This window comes from Akebia trifoliata, chromosome 1, assembly GCF_017979445.1.
Source record: "Akebia trifoliata isolate Shusen 1 chromosome 1, ASM1797944v1, whole genome shotgun sequence".
NCBI classification, from domain to species: Eukaryota; Viridiplantae; Streptophyta; class Magnoliopsida; order Ranunculales; family Lardizabalaceae; genus Akebia; species Akebia trifoliata.
Genome location: NC_141375.1, coordinates 34,820,714 through 34,834,667, shown reverse-complemented (window position 1 = coordinate 34,834,667; position 13,954 = coordinate 34,820,714). Strand labels below are relative to the sequence as shown.

The window sequence follows — 13,954 nt, the reverse complement described above, 5'->3', positions numbered from 1 at the left end:
GCCCCCTACAAAATTTTGTAAAAGTATTAGTTGCCTCCATGTAGACAAAATCTTGGCTCCGCCCTAGTATGATTCTAAATCGGAAATTTTTAGATATTCAATAAGATACTTGAATTAGAATATATATTGATTTAGAGTATTTGTTGGATTTTAGATTCAAATTCGAATATAAGATATTGCTTTTTCGGATTAGGATTAAGATATTCCTATATTCAATCCAAATAATATCTATTGACAATCGGTTTCCGCAGACCCGAGCTTACTCTAAAGAAAAAAAAAATCTACTAGTTTTATCTAAATAAAATCTTATCATTGAGAAAAACACTATTAGTTATAAAAAGAAAAAACACTATCGAGTTGGTGTTACTGTACATAGAAAAGAACATTAATAGTCTCGTAACCCAGTATATAATATTCACCAAAAGAAGGAAATCCAATCCATATATAGGATTGTTTGACAATGATGTTACTAACCTCTGACCTTCATGGCTTCGATGACCCCAAGTCAAGGTCCTGCAAAGAAGTCAAGGTCCTGCAAAGAAGTGTAGCTTTCAAGATGTATATTTAGTCAGCCATGGACCTTGATCTCCCACCATAAATATGGATGATCAAGGCACCCTTGGATTGGCCCAACTATCGTGTTTACTTTCTTGTCATCCATTCCATATGGAGATGTTAGGGTCCCACTAAGAATTGTGGACCCTAGCTTCAACATACAACAGTCCAAACCACAAACCTTATAGAAATTAGCTAGAAACCAAATAATTTAGAGTGATTAATTGTATTGTCACGCCAACTTTTATTTATAACACACTGGCTAATTTATTCATGAATCAGTGTGTCATACATAATACTTGGTATGGCTATGTACACTAACTCGATTTATTCTAATTTTAGGGTTACTAAGATTCTGTTTGTGGAATGGAATTATTGAACTGAGAAGCGGATAAGAGTGGTACAATGCGAGATCTCAAAAGAATTAGTGAATTACTCCCTAACCTGACCTTAACCCTAGCCCTAACCCTATTCTTATCATAACTAAAATGAAGTAACTAGGCGCCTAAGACCACTCCTTTTGTCCTGAAAATACTGCCACCACCTTTTCTGCCCTACTTTGTGATAAAGCAAAAGCTGAAAGAAAAGAAAAATAAAAACATAAACAAGAAAGAAAGAAAGGTAAAAGCAAGGAAAAGAGAGAAAAGAAAAGAAAAGCAAAGCTTCCCATCCCTTGTATCAAATTCAACAGAAGAGGACTTGGACCTCTTAAAACTGATTCAAAGAAGGAAATCCAAAGCTCTCAAAACTTCTACAAAGCTTGTTTGACACACACACACACACATTCACAGAGAGAGAGAGAGAGAGAGAGAGAGAGAGAGAGAGAGAGAGAGAGATGAATCGAGGTGTTTTGCAGAGCTTGCCGGTGCAGCAATTGATGGCTGGAAACCCAAACTGGTGGAATATCAATAACACGCGTCCATCATCTCAACAACAATCTCCTCTGATGGTTTCTTCTTCACCAGCCTTCCCTCAGTACATACCTTCATCTTCATCACTACCTATAAACTCTTTGCATGATAACCAAGAGCTTCCAGAGTCATGGAGCCAACTACTTATGTAACTCTCTCTCTCTCTCCTTTTTTATAATTGATTTCAAATGTGTTCATGTATTTCTGATCTGGAAATTTCATCATCTCTTTTATGTGTTTATAGTTTGTATCTATCTATCTTTTGATTTCTGGTTTTAAAAGATTTTTTTGAGCTTTATTGTAATGGGTTTATGATAACAAGATTTAATCACTTCTTTTTGTTTACACTCTCCTCTCTCTCTCTCTCTCTCTCTCCCCCTCTCTATCTAGTTGAAAGATCTTTGAACTTTTATCATACATGGTTTTATGATAAAAAAAAAGTGAATCTCTTCTGTTTGTTTACAATCTTCCCCTTCTTCTCCATCGAACTGAGTTTTTTTGAATTTTTATTTTATTTTGGTTTATCATAAAGGATTGAATCTCTTCTATTTTCATATATGGGTCTTGATATATAAAGACCCATATATGATATTAGTAACTTTTTATGAAGATATTTTTTTCCTAAATATCTTTCCCTAATCGCCACTGCAAATTGTTATTTAGGATTATCATATTACATGATCTACATGTGCTATTATCTCTTTTAATTTTATGATGATTTGTGCGCAGGGGAGGATTGGTGGGAGAGGATGGTAGATCGGATCTGAGTAATTTTCAAGCTAAGAAGTTGGAGAATTGGGCAGACCAAGTGGTTTATCCATCATCAAGTGTTCCTGCTGTTGATATTAAATCAGAGATCTCTGAGAGTTGTTATGTGTATGGTCATGGGAATGAAGAATTTCAGGCAGCGAGGCCTAATTGGTCTCATGTTATGCCAGCTTCATCACCCAAGTCCTGCGTCACGAGTTTCAGCAGTAATAACATGTTGGATTTCTCCAGTAAGGTTGATGGGAGGCATCAACAACCAGATCATTCATCTGAGGTACCCGTGTATGTGAGAGAAAGGGAGATATTAAAATTTTGCCAACCTTATAAAAATTTCGTTTAATTTGATTGGTATATGTTGATCACATCGTCGCACCTCCATTGATTCTAGAAAATGAGAGGTTAATCTTCTTAAATCTATGGGTCATGGAGATTATAAGATTTATGGGTATAGATGTCATAATGAATTTGAAGATCTCACATAGAGATTAATCTTCTTGATTAATTGATTCTGGATATTAATTTTCACACTTCAAATTTATGGGTTAAGGCTTGCAAGATGAATTTGGAGATCTCATAGACAATTTAGGACTTTTGTTATTTAGGAAAGGATAATGGTGACACACCATAAAAAATGTTATCAATTCTCTATTAATAGAGTGAGATTAAGTCTTCTTAATAAATTGCTTTCCTCGAGATTAGGTTTCATGCTTTTATTGAAGATAAAACAAGGTTTCAATGTTCAAATTATCTATTTTTGTAGTTGAACAAAGTTCAACTAATGATCTCCACATCTGGTTTCTTACTCTTTTTTTTCCTTGAAGTGTAACAGCACAGCCACGGGTGGGGCATTTAAGAAGGCTAGGGTTCAACCATCTTCCACACAAACTCCATTCAAGGTAAGTCAACATATTACTCACTCACTTTTGAGTGATGAGTGATGGGTCTTTCTTGATTATCTTACCCATCTTCATTATCTGTCTCTCATGCTAGTTTAATACTTTAATTGTCTTTCATCCATCAAAAAGAAAAAGAAAAAATAGAGGACAAGATAATATTTTCTTCTACTATCTAGTTTTGTTAGAACTTCTTTCTCCATCTAGATCTATATAATTGAAACATGTTAATGTATTTGCATCAAATTATCTCAATAAAGTTCTAATTTTATTACTAAGTCCTCAAGTTGCCCCCTTCTTCTATTTCATCAGATGAGGAAGGAGAAAGTAAGTGACAGAATAACAGCCCTTCACCAGCTAGTTTCCCCATTTGGAAAGGTATGCTATTAAGTTCTCTATTTCTCTCCTCTAAATAAAAAATAAAAAATAAATATAAATAATAGTTTATGACATACTCATAAAGTTAAGTTATTTACAAAGTTGAAAGGTCTCTTTTTTTTCTTTATTGTTTTAATTTTTTCCTAGTGTTCCTTTCTTTTAACATTAAAGAAGAGCTGAAGAGGTTGTGGGTTCTTTTTTGCAGACTGACACAGCTTCTGTCTTGTTAGAAGCTATTGGTTACATTAGATTCCTTCAGAGTCAAATTGAGGTGATTTTTCTTTCTTTCTCCTTTAAATTTTGTAAACATCTTTAGTTTCATTTATCTATGTTCCTTTAGCATCTCTAGTCATCGAAGTTTGAATACTCAGTTATTTTTTTTGTTTTTTACTATACCTATCTTTCCCTCAACCTTGAATGCAGGCCCTTAGCTCCCCGTACTTGGGTAGTGGATCAGGAAACATGAGGCAACAACAGTCAGTAAGTAACTGTAAAATCCATTTTCCTAGACAACACCCACATCTCTTTCTCCCTCTCTCACTTTTTTTGTGTACATGTGCACGCATGTAAGAAAAAAGTAATAAAGACAATAGAGCGTGTGAGGTTGTGTAATATGGTGTGTGGGATACACTCGTCTGTGTATCTCATCACAAACAAGTTGTGGTACAGAGATTAGGGAAAGATACAGTGTATCTCATTCATAGTTAAACATTACTTCACATGCTCTATTTCTATTAGTAAGCATGCATGTGTGTGTGTGTGTGTGTGTGTGAGAGAGAGAGAGAGAGAGAGAGAGAGTTGAGATTACTTGATTAATAATGCTTTATACTTTCTTTATAGGTTCAAGGGGAGAGGAACTGTATATTTCCTGAGGACCCTGGTCAGGTATGCTTTATTGGATCCATGACCACCTCAAAATAAAGTAGAGATGGAGAGAGAGGATTGTAATTGAAAATCTACTAAACTACTGTTTCCTTTAACACACAAAAAGTATTAAAGGAACAAAGTTCTCAGCTTTATGGACTTTAATGTTAATCAAAACCATTTAAAATATGATTGGGAAATATTTAGTTGAGTGTGGAATCATTAAGCTGTTATCACAACCCTAATTCTATTTTCTAATTATTATTTTGTAGCTGTTGAATGATTCCTGCATGAAAAGAAGAGGAGCTCCTGATAAGGTCGGTATTTCACCTTATTTTACTCATTCACTGTGACCCATCTCATTCTTCATGGAGCATTTTCTCTTTAAATTTTACAGCACTTTGCTGGGAAAATAATTTTTAAGAAAATGATCATGAGAAAATGAATTTTGCGAGACATTGATTGTCATTATTTGGTTTGCATTATATATATATATAAATATTAAAATTTTCCCACCTTGACAAGAAAACTCTTTCTCAGTGGAATGGTGGACGTATATCTTCCCTTCTTGGTGGGGACATTGTTTTCTTTGTGAGAAATGATTTTCTTCCGAAAATGGTTCTGTGAAATTGAATTTCCCTAAAACAATGTTCCATTATCATTATTTGCATGCGCATATGTTAAGAGAGTTGTTTTAAAGATTTTTTTGAGGGATAATCTAGATAATAAAAGGATAGAATTTCCCCAATTTGACGAGAAAACTATCTCATCAGAGGGTTGGGAATGTGTTTTTCTTGAGAAAATGTGAAATGAAACTTGATATAAATTGCATTTTCCACATGATTTTATCTTGCAATCACAAATACCCTTAATCCATCGAAATGAGATTGATGATTTTAATTATCTTGTTCATGATAATATCAGAATCCAGAGAATGAACCGAGAAAGGACTTGAGGAGTAGAGGGCTGTGCCTTGTTCCTGTGTCTTGCACTCTGCAAGTTGGGAGTGACAATGGAGCCGATTACTGGGCTCCAGCAATCGGTGGGGGTTTCCGATAAGCATTATTAGTCCATAGCACACTTTGAGCTTCATGAAATGATATAACATCATGAGCAGTCACTCTGCTAAAACATAAGGCTGATTGCTCATGATGCTATGTCTTCCAGTTTGTAAGTGTGTTATAAACTAGGGTTTTAGAGTCCTTTATACTCTATAAATTCAGACAATCTTGTTGGGTTTCTTCTTTGATCTTCTATTTCAGCTGCTATCTTGTATATGTAATTCTACTAGTATGGTATATTTATCCCATATGCTATTTAGAGGGTACATTTTGTTTTGATTTGTTTCTTTTTAAGAAATCTTATATTGCCACATTAACTTTCTTTGATATCTCATAGAACAAAGAAATTAAATATGGTATCAGTTAGGGCTGTGATGGATATCAGATTAGACCCAAATTCAGTCCATTCCGATTCATTTACTTCTTCGTCTGAATTTGGGTTTTGATAAGAATCCATTTCAAAGAGGACCTGATTGATACTTCGAAAATGAAGAGGAAGAAACTAGTTGAAACGGATCGATATCAGAGAGGAATCCTCAATAAATACACAGGTGCTTCTTCATGTAGAAAGCCCTCAAGTTTTAGTTCTGGATCGACAATTTCATAATCCGATTGAACCCATTCAGATAAAACATGAGAATATGCAAACTATATTGTTTTGCTTACATATATGGAATTTATTTATATTTTGTTTATTAAAATCAGATTTGATCAAATTCGAATCTGATCCAATTATTGTCGCATCTGATTTAGATCGTAACATCGAGTTTCGATGAAAACCCAATCTGGCCAGCGTCTGATTCTCATTAATTTCTTTAAGGTCAGGTCCTATTCTTATCTAATTGGTCATAAATCAATAAGGATCCATACTTGACCCAATCCATTGACCCCCATAGTATTTGGGATGGGGATACCATTTTCTATGTTTGATTTCTTTTCTCATCTGAAGAAGCTTTTTAATTTGGGTTTCTAATCAAGTGCACACACTTCCATCTTCACCACTAAGAGCATAGGATAGTAGTTTGATCTTCGTAATCTTTCCATTTACGGAGATTTACCAAAAACATACTTATAAGTTTCTCAAATTATAGTTCCTCTTTATATTTCTTTTTAAAATTACAAAAACATTTAATGAAGACATTTTCGTCAATATTTTTTTATCAAAAACTCTCAACATGACTCAGATAAGTCAAATTAAAATTTAAAGCTAAAAATGCCCTCAGCTTCAACCATGGTCAAATACCCTTGATTTTTCTTCCCGAAACCAATCCTCTTCAACCATAATCTCTCTCTCTCTCTCTCATTCAACCTTCACACACGCTAATGAGATAACAATTTTGTGTAAGTAGAAGACCAAAGATTTTTCGTTGAAGCCAATGGATTCAAGAAAAAGTTGAATACATTATAAGCTTGAAAATGATGGATTTTCGTGTAGAAATGATAAAGGATTTTGTTCAAGAGGTTCAATTTGATGGATTGAAGAAGACAAGGTTGCTAGAAAACCCATGTAGAAAATAAATTTGAGTTGAAGCAAACCTTGGATTTTTTAACTTCAGGATTCAAACCTTTTGAGATGATTGCATTTTCATGTAGGAAAATCAAGGGTTTTCGACAAGAGGTTGAACGCAATGGATTGAAAAAGAAAGTAACTAAAGATTAAAAAAGATAAAATGGAAAATGTTTAAGATCTTAAAGATTATGGATTTTGAGTTGAAAAATCAAGGGTTTTCTTCAAAAGGTTTTAACCATGGATTGAAGACAGTTAATTGGATCAGGTCAAAGAACTTGAATATGAATTTTTTTTTTTTTTTTTAAAGGAAATTCAGGTGTTTTTTTAATGAGTTTTTGGGTGAAAAATTAAGGGGATAAGATGTAAGTTTTTATTCAATATATTCAACCTATGCGATTCTCACAATGTATTGATAGGATCAATTGAAACTAATAACATCTAAAGAACTGTATATTAATGTTGATTAAAAAAATATTAATTGTAAGAGAAGTTTTGATCCTACCTTTTCCACTATCGAGCTCAATAGTCTGATCGAAGGAAAATATCTAATAGATTGATTTGAGAAGAAAACTTGTAGATTTATTATCACCTCATTAATAAACTTTAATCTAGACTCACCCTCTTCTCTCTCTTCTTCTATATGGATGGTGAAAACATTGAATATTGAACATAGACTTCATGGGAAAATAAAAAACTGCGGATTCAAGAAAAAATCTTTTTTGCGCTTGATCCAAGGTGTTGAAAATGGACAGCGACTGATCTTCCCAATTTAAAATTGAAATAAAACGGTGAAAATTAACTTGTTTTTTTTTTTTTTGAATTTTTCTTATAATTTTATCCTCTACAAGGATGTGGGATCAGATCATTGTTTTTGGATGGGGAATTAACTTAGTGATGGAAGTGTTTTTCTTTCTTAACAATGTGAGAGTGGACTCACTTCTTCTAAAAAAATGTCAAATACTTTTGTGATTTAAAGAAGTATTACCGGTATTTAATCATTTACAATGATGCAGATCTCACTCAAGGTTTGTTAAGTAACAAACTTGATAAAGTAGGGGAGTTTTTGTAATAAAAATGAAAAGATGGGTCTGCCCTGTAAAACTCTCTAAGGAATTCTTTGAACAATGACAGACATTTAGAGCTAATTTTACAAATTAAATCAAATAATCTGAAGGATGCCTAAGGTTGATTGATCTTTTGGATAAGAGGTAAAACAGTAGGAAGGATTGAAACATTATCTAATAATGCATTTCTTTTCTATTTTCAAATTTGATGCAGCATTTGAACATCTACTCTTCCCAATTTATATATAGTTTATCGTTATTCATTAGTGATATCGGACAAAGTAGCATGGCCATTAGGTCCAATTAGCCCATTAACACGGTCCAGCCCGCCTGAAAAACGAAGGGTTATGGCCTTGATCTTTGAGGCTTAAAGGTAGGGCAAAGCTAAAAAAATTATCAAACCGTTAAATCCGGGCTGGGCTAGGGACTAACAAGCTCAACCTTTATACGAAAGAGGTTGACCATATAAAATTTTCAGATTTTCATTCTCTCTCGTTGTTCCTATCTTCTCTCTAGGGTTATGTCAATTACCCCAGGAATTTAAGGTTAATTATATGTCATTGTGATCACTCTAGTAGATTTGAAGACAAATATTGAGTCTTGTTGATCTCCGACGAATAATATTCAATTGAACATGATTAACTTGTTGACCACAATAAGATTCAATGATCGATGAAAATGGATTTTAACCCTTTTAATTACAAAATGTAGTCGAACTTGATTGAACCACTGGTTTAGCTTGGTGTTTGAAGCACTGCGTACCCAAGTGCGATAAAATTAAATTTTGCTGTTAATAGAGATTCTATTGTCACACCAAGTTTTGCTAACAACGCCTCAATTCATATGTAAATCACCAAAGAATTAGCACACATCTTTGGGGTACTGTTAGCAAAAGTAGGTATGGGAATAGAAGCTCTCTCATTTTGGTTGGACTGGGACAAAAAAAAATTTATACCCAAGCCCAATCTTCAAATATTAAGGTTCTGGGTGCTAGGCCATGATAACAAAATGGGTCTAGTAACACTCCTGAAACCCGATCCACGTCTAGCCAGACCAAGGCCTGGTACATTGACAGCTCTAGCTGTCCCAACTTGGAGTTGTATCTTTGGAGACCACTTGGAGTGTCACCCCACAGCATCCTACATGATCAAACTAACCGATAGTTACCCCACCTCGCTCAGCCCAGCCCAGCTTTAATTGGTTGGCAGTTTTTTTGGCTGACCATATCATCGCGGGCTCAATATCTAACATCTAACCCATGTTTGTTGGGGCGTAAATATGTCATGAAACCAACAAGCCCAATTGACAGGCCTATTTTTGCCGTTAAACAACCTAATAATCACATTCGAAACCTCTGATCAAAGATTCTCCTCTAATATGTATGTTTATCTATTATGTATCTTAATGATTTTCTGGCTCCCCCTTGAGACATACTCAAAATACTTGATGTGGCATGTGTTAGAATCATATATTATCTTTTTCCCTTGGGATACACAACTGCAAATATTTATGGAGATGCAAAGATGTGTATCCCAAGGCATAGAATCTGTGGTTCTAGCACGTCACGTCAGGAGAGTATTTTGAGTATACCACATGGGGGAGTCAGATTATCACCATTCATTAATGTATCAACTGATAAAACAACTTAATCTCAACAGTAAAAAATTAATTTGTGTGATTTACATTTAATTATTTTGGAAGGACTCATCAAAATATATTTGTATTTTAAAGAGAATTTGTCGTGGCATTTATTTTCATTTCTTTTGGCTTTTTGATAGAACAAATATGATCTTACATAATGAATGGTTGCATTTACGGACGTGTCATCACAGTTCCTCATTATTAACTTAATTATAATTTTATTTGTTGTTTTACTATTGACTGAGACAACTGTTTTAGTATTTTTATATAAAAATAAATTAATTTTAAGAATTTAAATATGGGAAGCGTTCGGAAGCCTTAAAGAGAACTAAACATTTTTCAAAATAGGTGTTAAAAGTTTTAGAATGGACTGATTTTTTGTGAGGAGATCATCCTCACCAAAACTCAGCCAAGTACTAAACTTCCAACCCTAATTTACAAGTTGAAGAATTGTCGATTGTCTGATATTTGCAAATCATTTTTGGTAGGGTTAGAAGTTTCGGAATGTGTTGATTTTTGGTGACGATGATCTTCTCATCATAGAGATCATCCTCGCAAAAAAAAAAAAATGCCTTTTGTTAGACTTTCTAATCCATACATTGAAAATTGTTTGGCACAATGTTTGGCTCTCTTTAGGGCCTCTGAATGCCACCCTTTAAATATTTGAATTTCATATAAAATATATCATGGAGAATTATAAATATTGTTTTTAATATAAAAAATAAATATTATTCAAATATAAAATACTCATCGCCCTTGTTAGTAACTTAGAATACGAGAAAATTTGATTTGTGAAAATTTTGATATCTATTTGGTTTTGGATTGCAAAAATCCAGTCTAAAATTTGACCGAAAATTCGATAAATGGAAAATATGCGGCGTATGCTTCATACATGTATGAAAACAATAAATTTGGTCATATGATAGTGATGGTGATGATGAAATTGGTGATGGTAATAATGAGAACATTGAGGCTATTGTTCTATGGATTTTTAAAAGAAGACCATAGTCAAGGGGTAAATTATCAATTTGAAAAATTAAGGTGTAATCTCAAATAAATGTAGAGTGACGTGTCATTACTTTTTTTAAAGATGAAAATGACATTTTTCATGTAAAAATGTGGATTCCTCCAAAATTTTGAAGCATGACTGATCAAGTCTTCTTGTATTGCACATCACAACTTACAAGTTTACACTTTGTAATATACAACAAGTTATAGTAACATTTTTTTTCCACCAAATTTTATAAAAAATCGTAGAAAACATGTTTTATTTTTTTCAAACTTAAAATTCGTGAATTATTCAAAATAATTCAATAATCCGGAGAGTAATAATGATGGTGGTGATAATGAGAACATCGAAGTTATTGTTCCATGGATTTTTAAAAGAAGACCAAAGTCAAGAGAATTTTTTTTTTTGTGTAATCTCAAATAAATGTAGAATGACATGTCACTACTTTTTTAAAGATTGAAGGGACATTTGTCATATAAAAAGTTGAGTTCCTTTAAAATTTTGAAACATGACCACTTCAAAGTCAACTTGTGTTACACATCACAACTTACAAGTTTACATTTTGCTACATACAACAAGTTATAGTAGTATTCTTTTTCCACCAAATTTTATAAAAATTCAAAAAAAAAAACGTATTTTATTATTTTCAAACTTAACATCCATGATTTTTTCAAAATAATTCAATAAAGTGAAGAATAATACTTTCTTTAAAAAAAAATGAAAATGAAGAAGAGATTACTAACAAGGCTCACCACTCGTTATTCACCTAATCCCGCGAAATGAATTCGTCATGCTTTCCTCGTGCATACAAGCGTGTCTTGTCACTTGTATGGTAGTAACGGTAAGTTATGAGTCTATATTAGAGTGATCTTTAAATAAAGAAACGTGAAAAATTACAAAGTTAATATGGAAAAGTAACAGCGTGTGAGAAGGGCAATTGCACCACGTGAATGATGTGGGCTGTGACAAGAATCCAAATCGTCTTGCAAGTTGGAGGAAAAAAATCTTCCTCCCACACCTCAACAAATACTAGGTAGGGGTGGAGCTAGTAAGGAGGCAAAGGGGCAATTGCACCACGTGAATGATGTCGACTGTGAAAAGAATCCAAATCGTCTTGCAAGTTGGAGGAATAAAATCTTCCTCCCACACCTCAATACATGCCAGGCAGGGGTGGAGCCAGTACGGTGGCAGTGGGGGCACTGGCCCCATTGGGAGTAGACTGAGCAAAAAAACATACTCCATCCGACCTTGGGAATAGACTTCACTGCCCCAACTCAAACGGTATTATGTTTCATTAACTCGATGGAACAACCACCACCATACGCGACAAAGGATCCGTAGTAGCATGTGAGGCACTTTTCAATGGTTGAGAACGTGACAAAAAAAATTAAAATTGGTAGTGAAACGTGGATGAGTTGGACGTTAGATCATAATTAAAAGAAAAAAAATCTCATCTAAACCACGAGTACAAGTTTACTAAATGGTTAGTTTTTAAAAATGTTATGTTTTGTGAACAGTAGAAGAAGAGGTGCTACGAAAGATCCCTCACTTAAATTTAAAAATAAAAAAAATCTAATCTAATCCTTGAGTACAAGTTCATTAAATGTTAGTTTTTAAGATATTATGTTTTGTGGACAGTAGAAGAAGAGCTATAGGAATAAGGTGCAATGGAGGATACCCTCATCCACCCCCAATTTTTAAAAAACCCCTTAGATCATAATTAAAATAAATAAATATATGATCTAAACCGTGAATATAAGTTCACTAAATGGTTAGTTTTTATAAATGATATGTTTTGTGGATCGTAGAAGAAGAGCTAGAGGCCTCCTCCCCCCTCCCCCCCCCCCCCCCCCCCCCCCCCGCCAAAAAAAAATAAAATAAAAAATAAATAACAGAAATGAAAAAACAGTAATAAAATAAAATGCATAGATTTTATAATTCATTCAAAATCACCATCTGTTCTCATGTCAATATCACTAGTGATAAAGTGAGTTGAACAAAAGCCACTCGAAATTCAGTCGGTAATGTGGATGTGTATGGAACCTTATCTTTTTCCTATCCTCAAGAAAAAGATTTGGGTTTCAAATACACATCCACATAATCGATTGAATCTCAAGTGGCTTTTGTTCGAATCAATTTATCCCACTCTTTCAAAAAATAAACATTTTCTAACTAGCTTATTAAGATTTTAAACCGTACTAAAGTCATTTTGCTCAAATGGATCATCACATTAGCAATCCAACACCACAGCTCTCTAGAAGAAACTCATATCAAAATTAAAAAATAAAAATTCTTTTGAACTTGATCCCTGATTTTGAAAATGGATGATTACCAAACTTCCACCAAACTCAAAATTTTAAAATTCAACCATCAAAACTAACTTTTTTTTTTTATAAAGTTCATAGAATTTTATCCTCAACAACCTGAGCATTGGACCAAATTTTTGGATGTCACAAGGTGAGCCCAAAGACTCATACTAAGGGTGAAATCCTTACTAAAGACTCCTTTCAATATTAGTCTCAAGAATTTTTAGAAAACAATAAAATTTCAATCCAAATTTCTCTCATAAATAATTTACAAAATCCTATCAGGTTTCAAGATTACAAAAGGTTTTAAGATGAAAATAATTAGTTTTAAAAGTGAAAAATAATGATTGAAGATGACTAGTTTTGAAAAAGAAAAACAATCAAGATTTTTATGTACAGAATGATGATGAGGGTATTTAATTTAATCATTTTCAATCACAAATATTCTCCAAAACATTGAGGAGTAAGCTTCGCATAATTCTTATGTGCAAAGTCATCGTATCAAACTCTCACTTCTTCGTTAAATTCTAGACTGAGAATTTTATCTATTGGCCTCGTGGCGCATCTTCACCACTGAATTTTTGGTAATATTTGAGATACACCCTCGACCAAAGTTCTACCTTTGTGACCTTATCCACAACGCTTGATTTTTTATCAACGAAATGCCTCTGTCACGGAAAAAAACTTCGCTCACAAACTTCTGTTGACAATGCTCACAGACTTGAGATCCATCAATCACACGAGCCCACGTGTATTGAGTGATCCCCAATTTACAAAACTACCCATTAGGCTTGACGTGGCACACCCTGGAGAATCTCTCCTCTGCCACGGTTAAGTTTATTTTTAATCATTTTCTTCAGTCCCTCGTAAAAGACCACTGTCAAGGGATATGTTTTTTGTTTGAAAACCGAGGGGTATCTCAAATATTCCCTAAAACATTGAGGTGTATGTATAAATGACCCCTTTATATATGGGTGCATGGAGATGTTCGACT

At 33.6% G+C, this 13,954-nt stretch overlaps 1 protein-coding gene across 2 annotated transcripts; it reads left to right on the top strand.

Moving 5' to 3' along the window:
* The first annotated feature begins 1,117 nt into the window (after positions 1-1,117).
* On the top strand, positions 1,118-5,707 carry LOC147412079 (transcription factor bHLH68-like). 2 transcript variants are annotated; one of them, XM_086455927.1, is made up of 9 exons: positions 1,118-1,614; positions 2,196-2,516; positions 3,064-3,130; positions 3,440-3,505; positions 3,711-3,776; positions 3,929-3,985; positions 4,346-4,390; positions 4,642-4,686; positions 5,294-5,707. In XM_086455927.1, exons 1-9 carry the CDS (start codon positions 1,391-1,393, stop codon positions 5,426-5,428), a joined length of 1,026 nt encoding a protein of 341 aa, XP_086312053.1. In that variant the 5' UTR covers positions 1,118-1,390; the 3' UTR covers positions 5,429-5,707. The 2 variants fall into 2 exon arrangements, with proteins under 2 accessions (XP_086312053.1, XP_086312041.1); XM_086455915.1 differs by having other exon boundaries at positions 1,129-1,614; positions 2,196-2,508; positions 3,056-3,130.
* Positions 5,708-13,954: the final 8,247 nt, after the last annotated feature.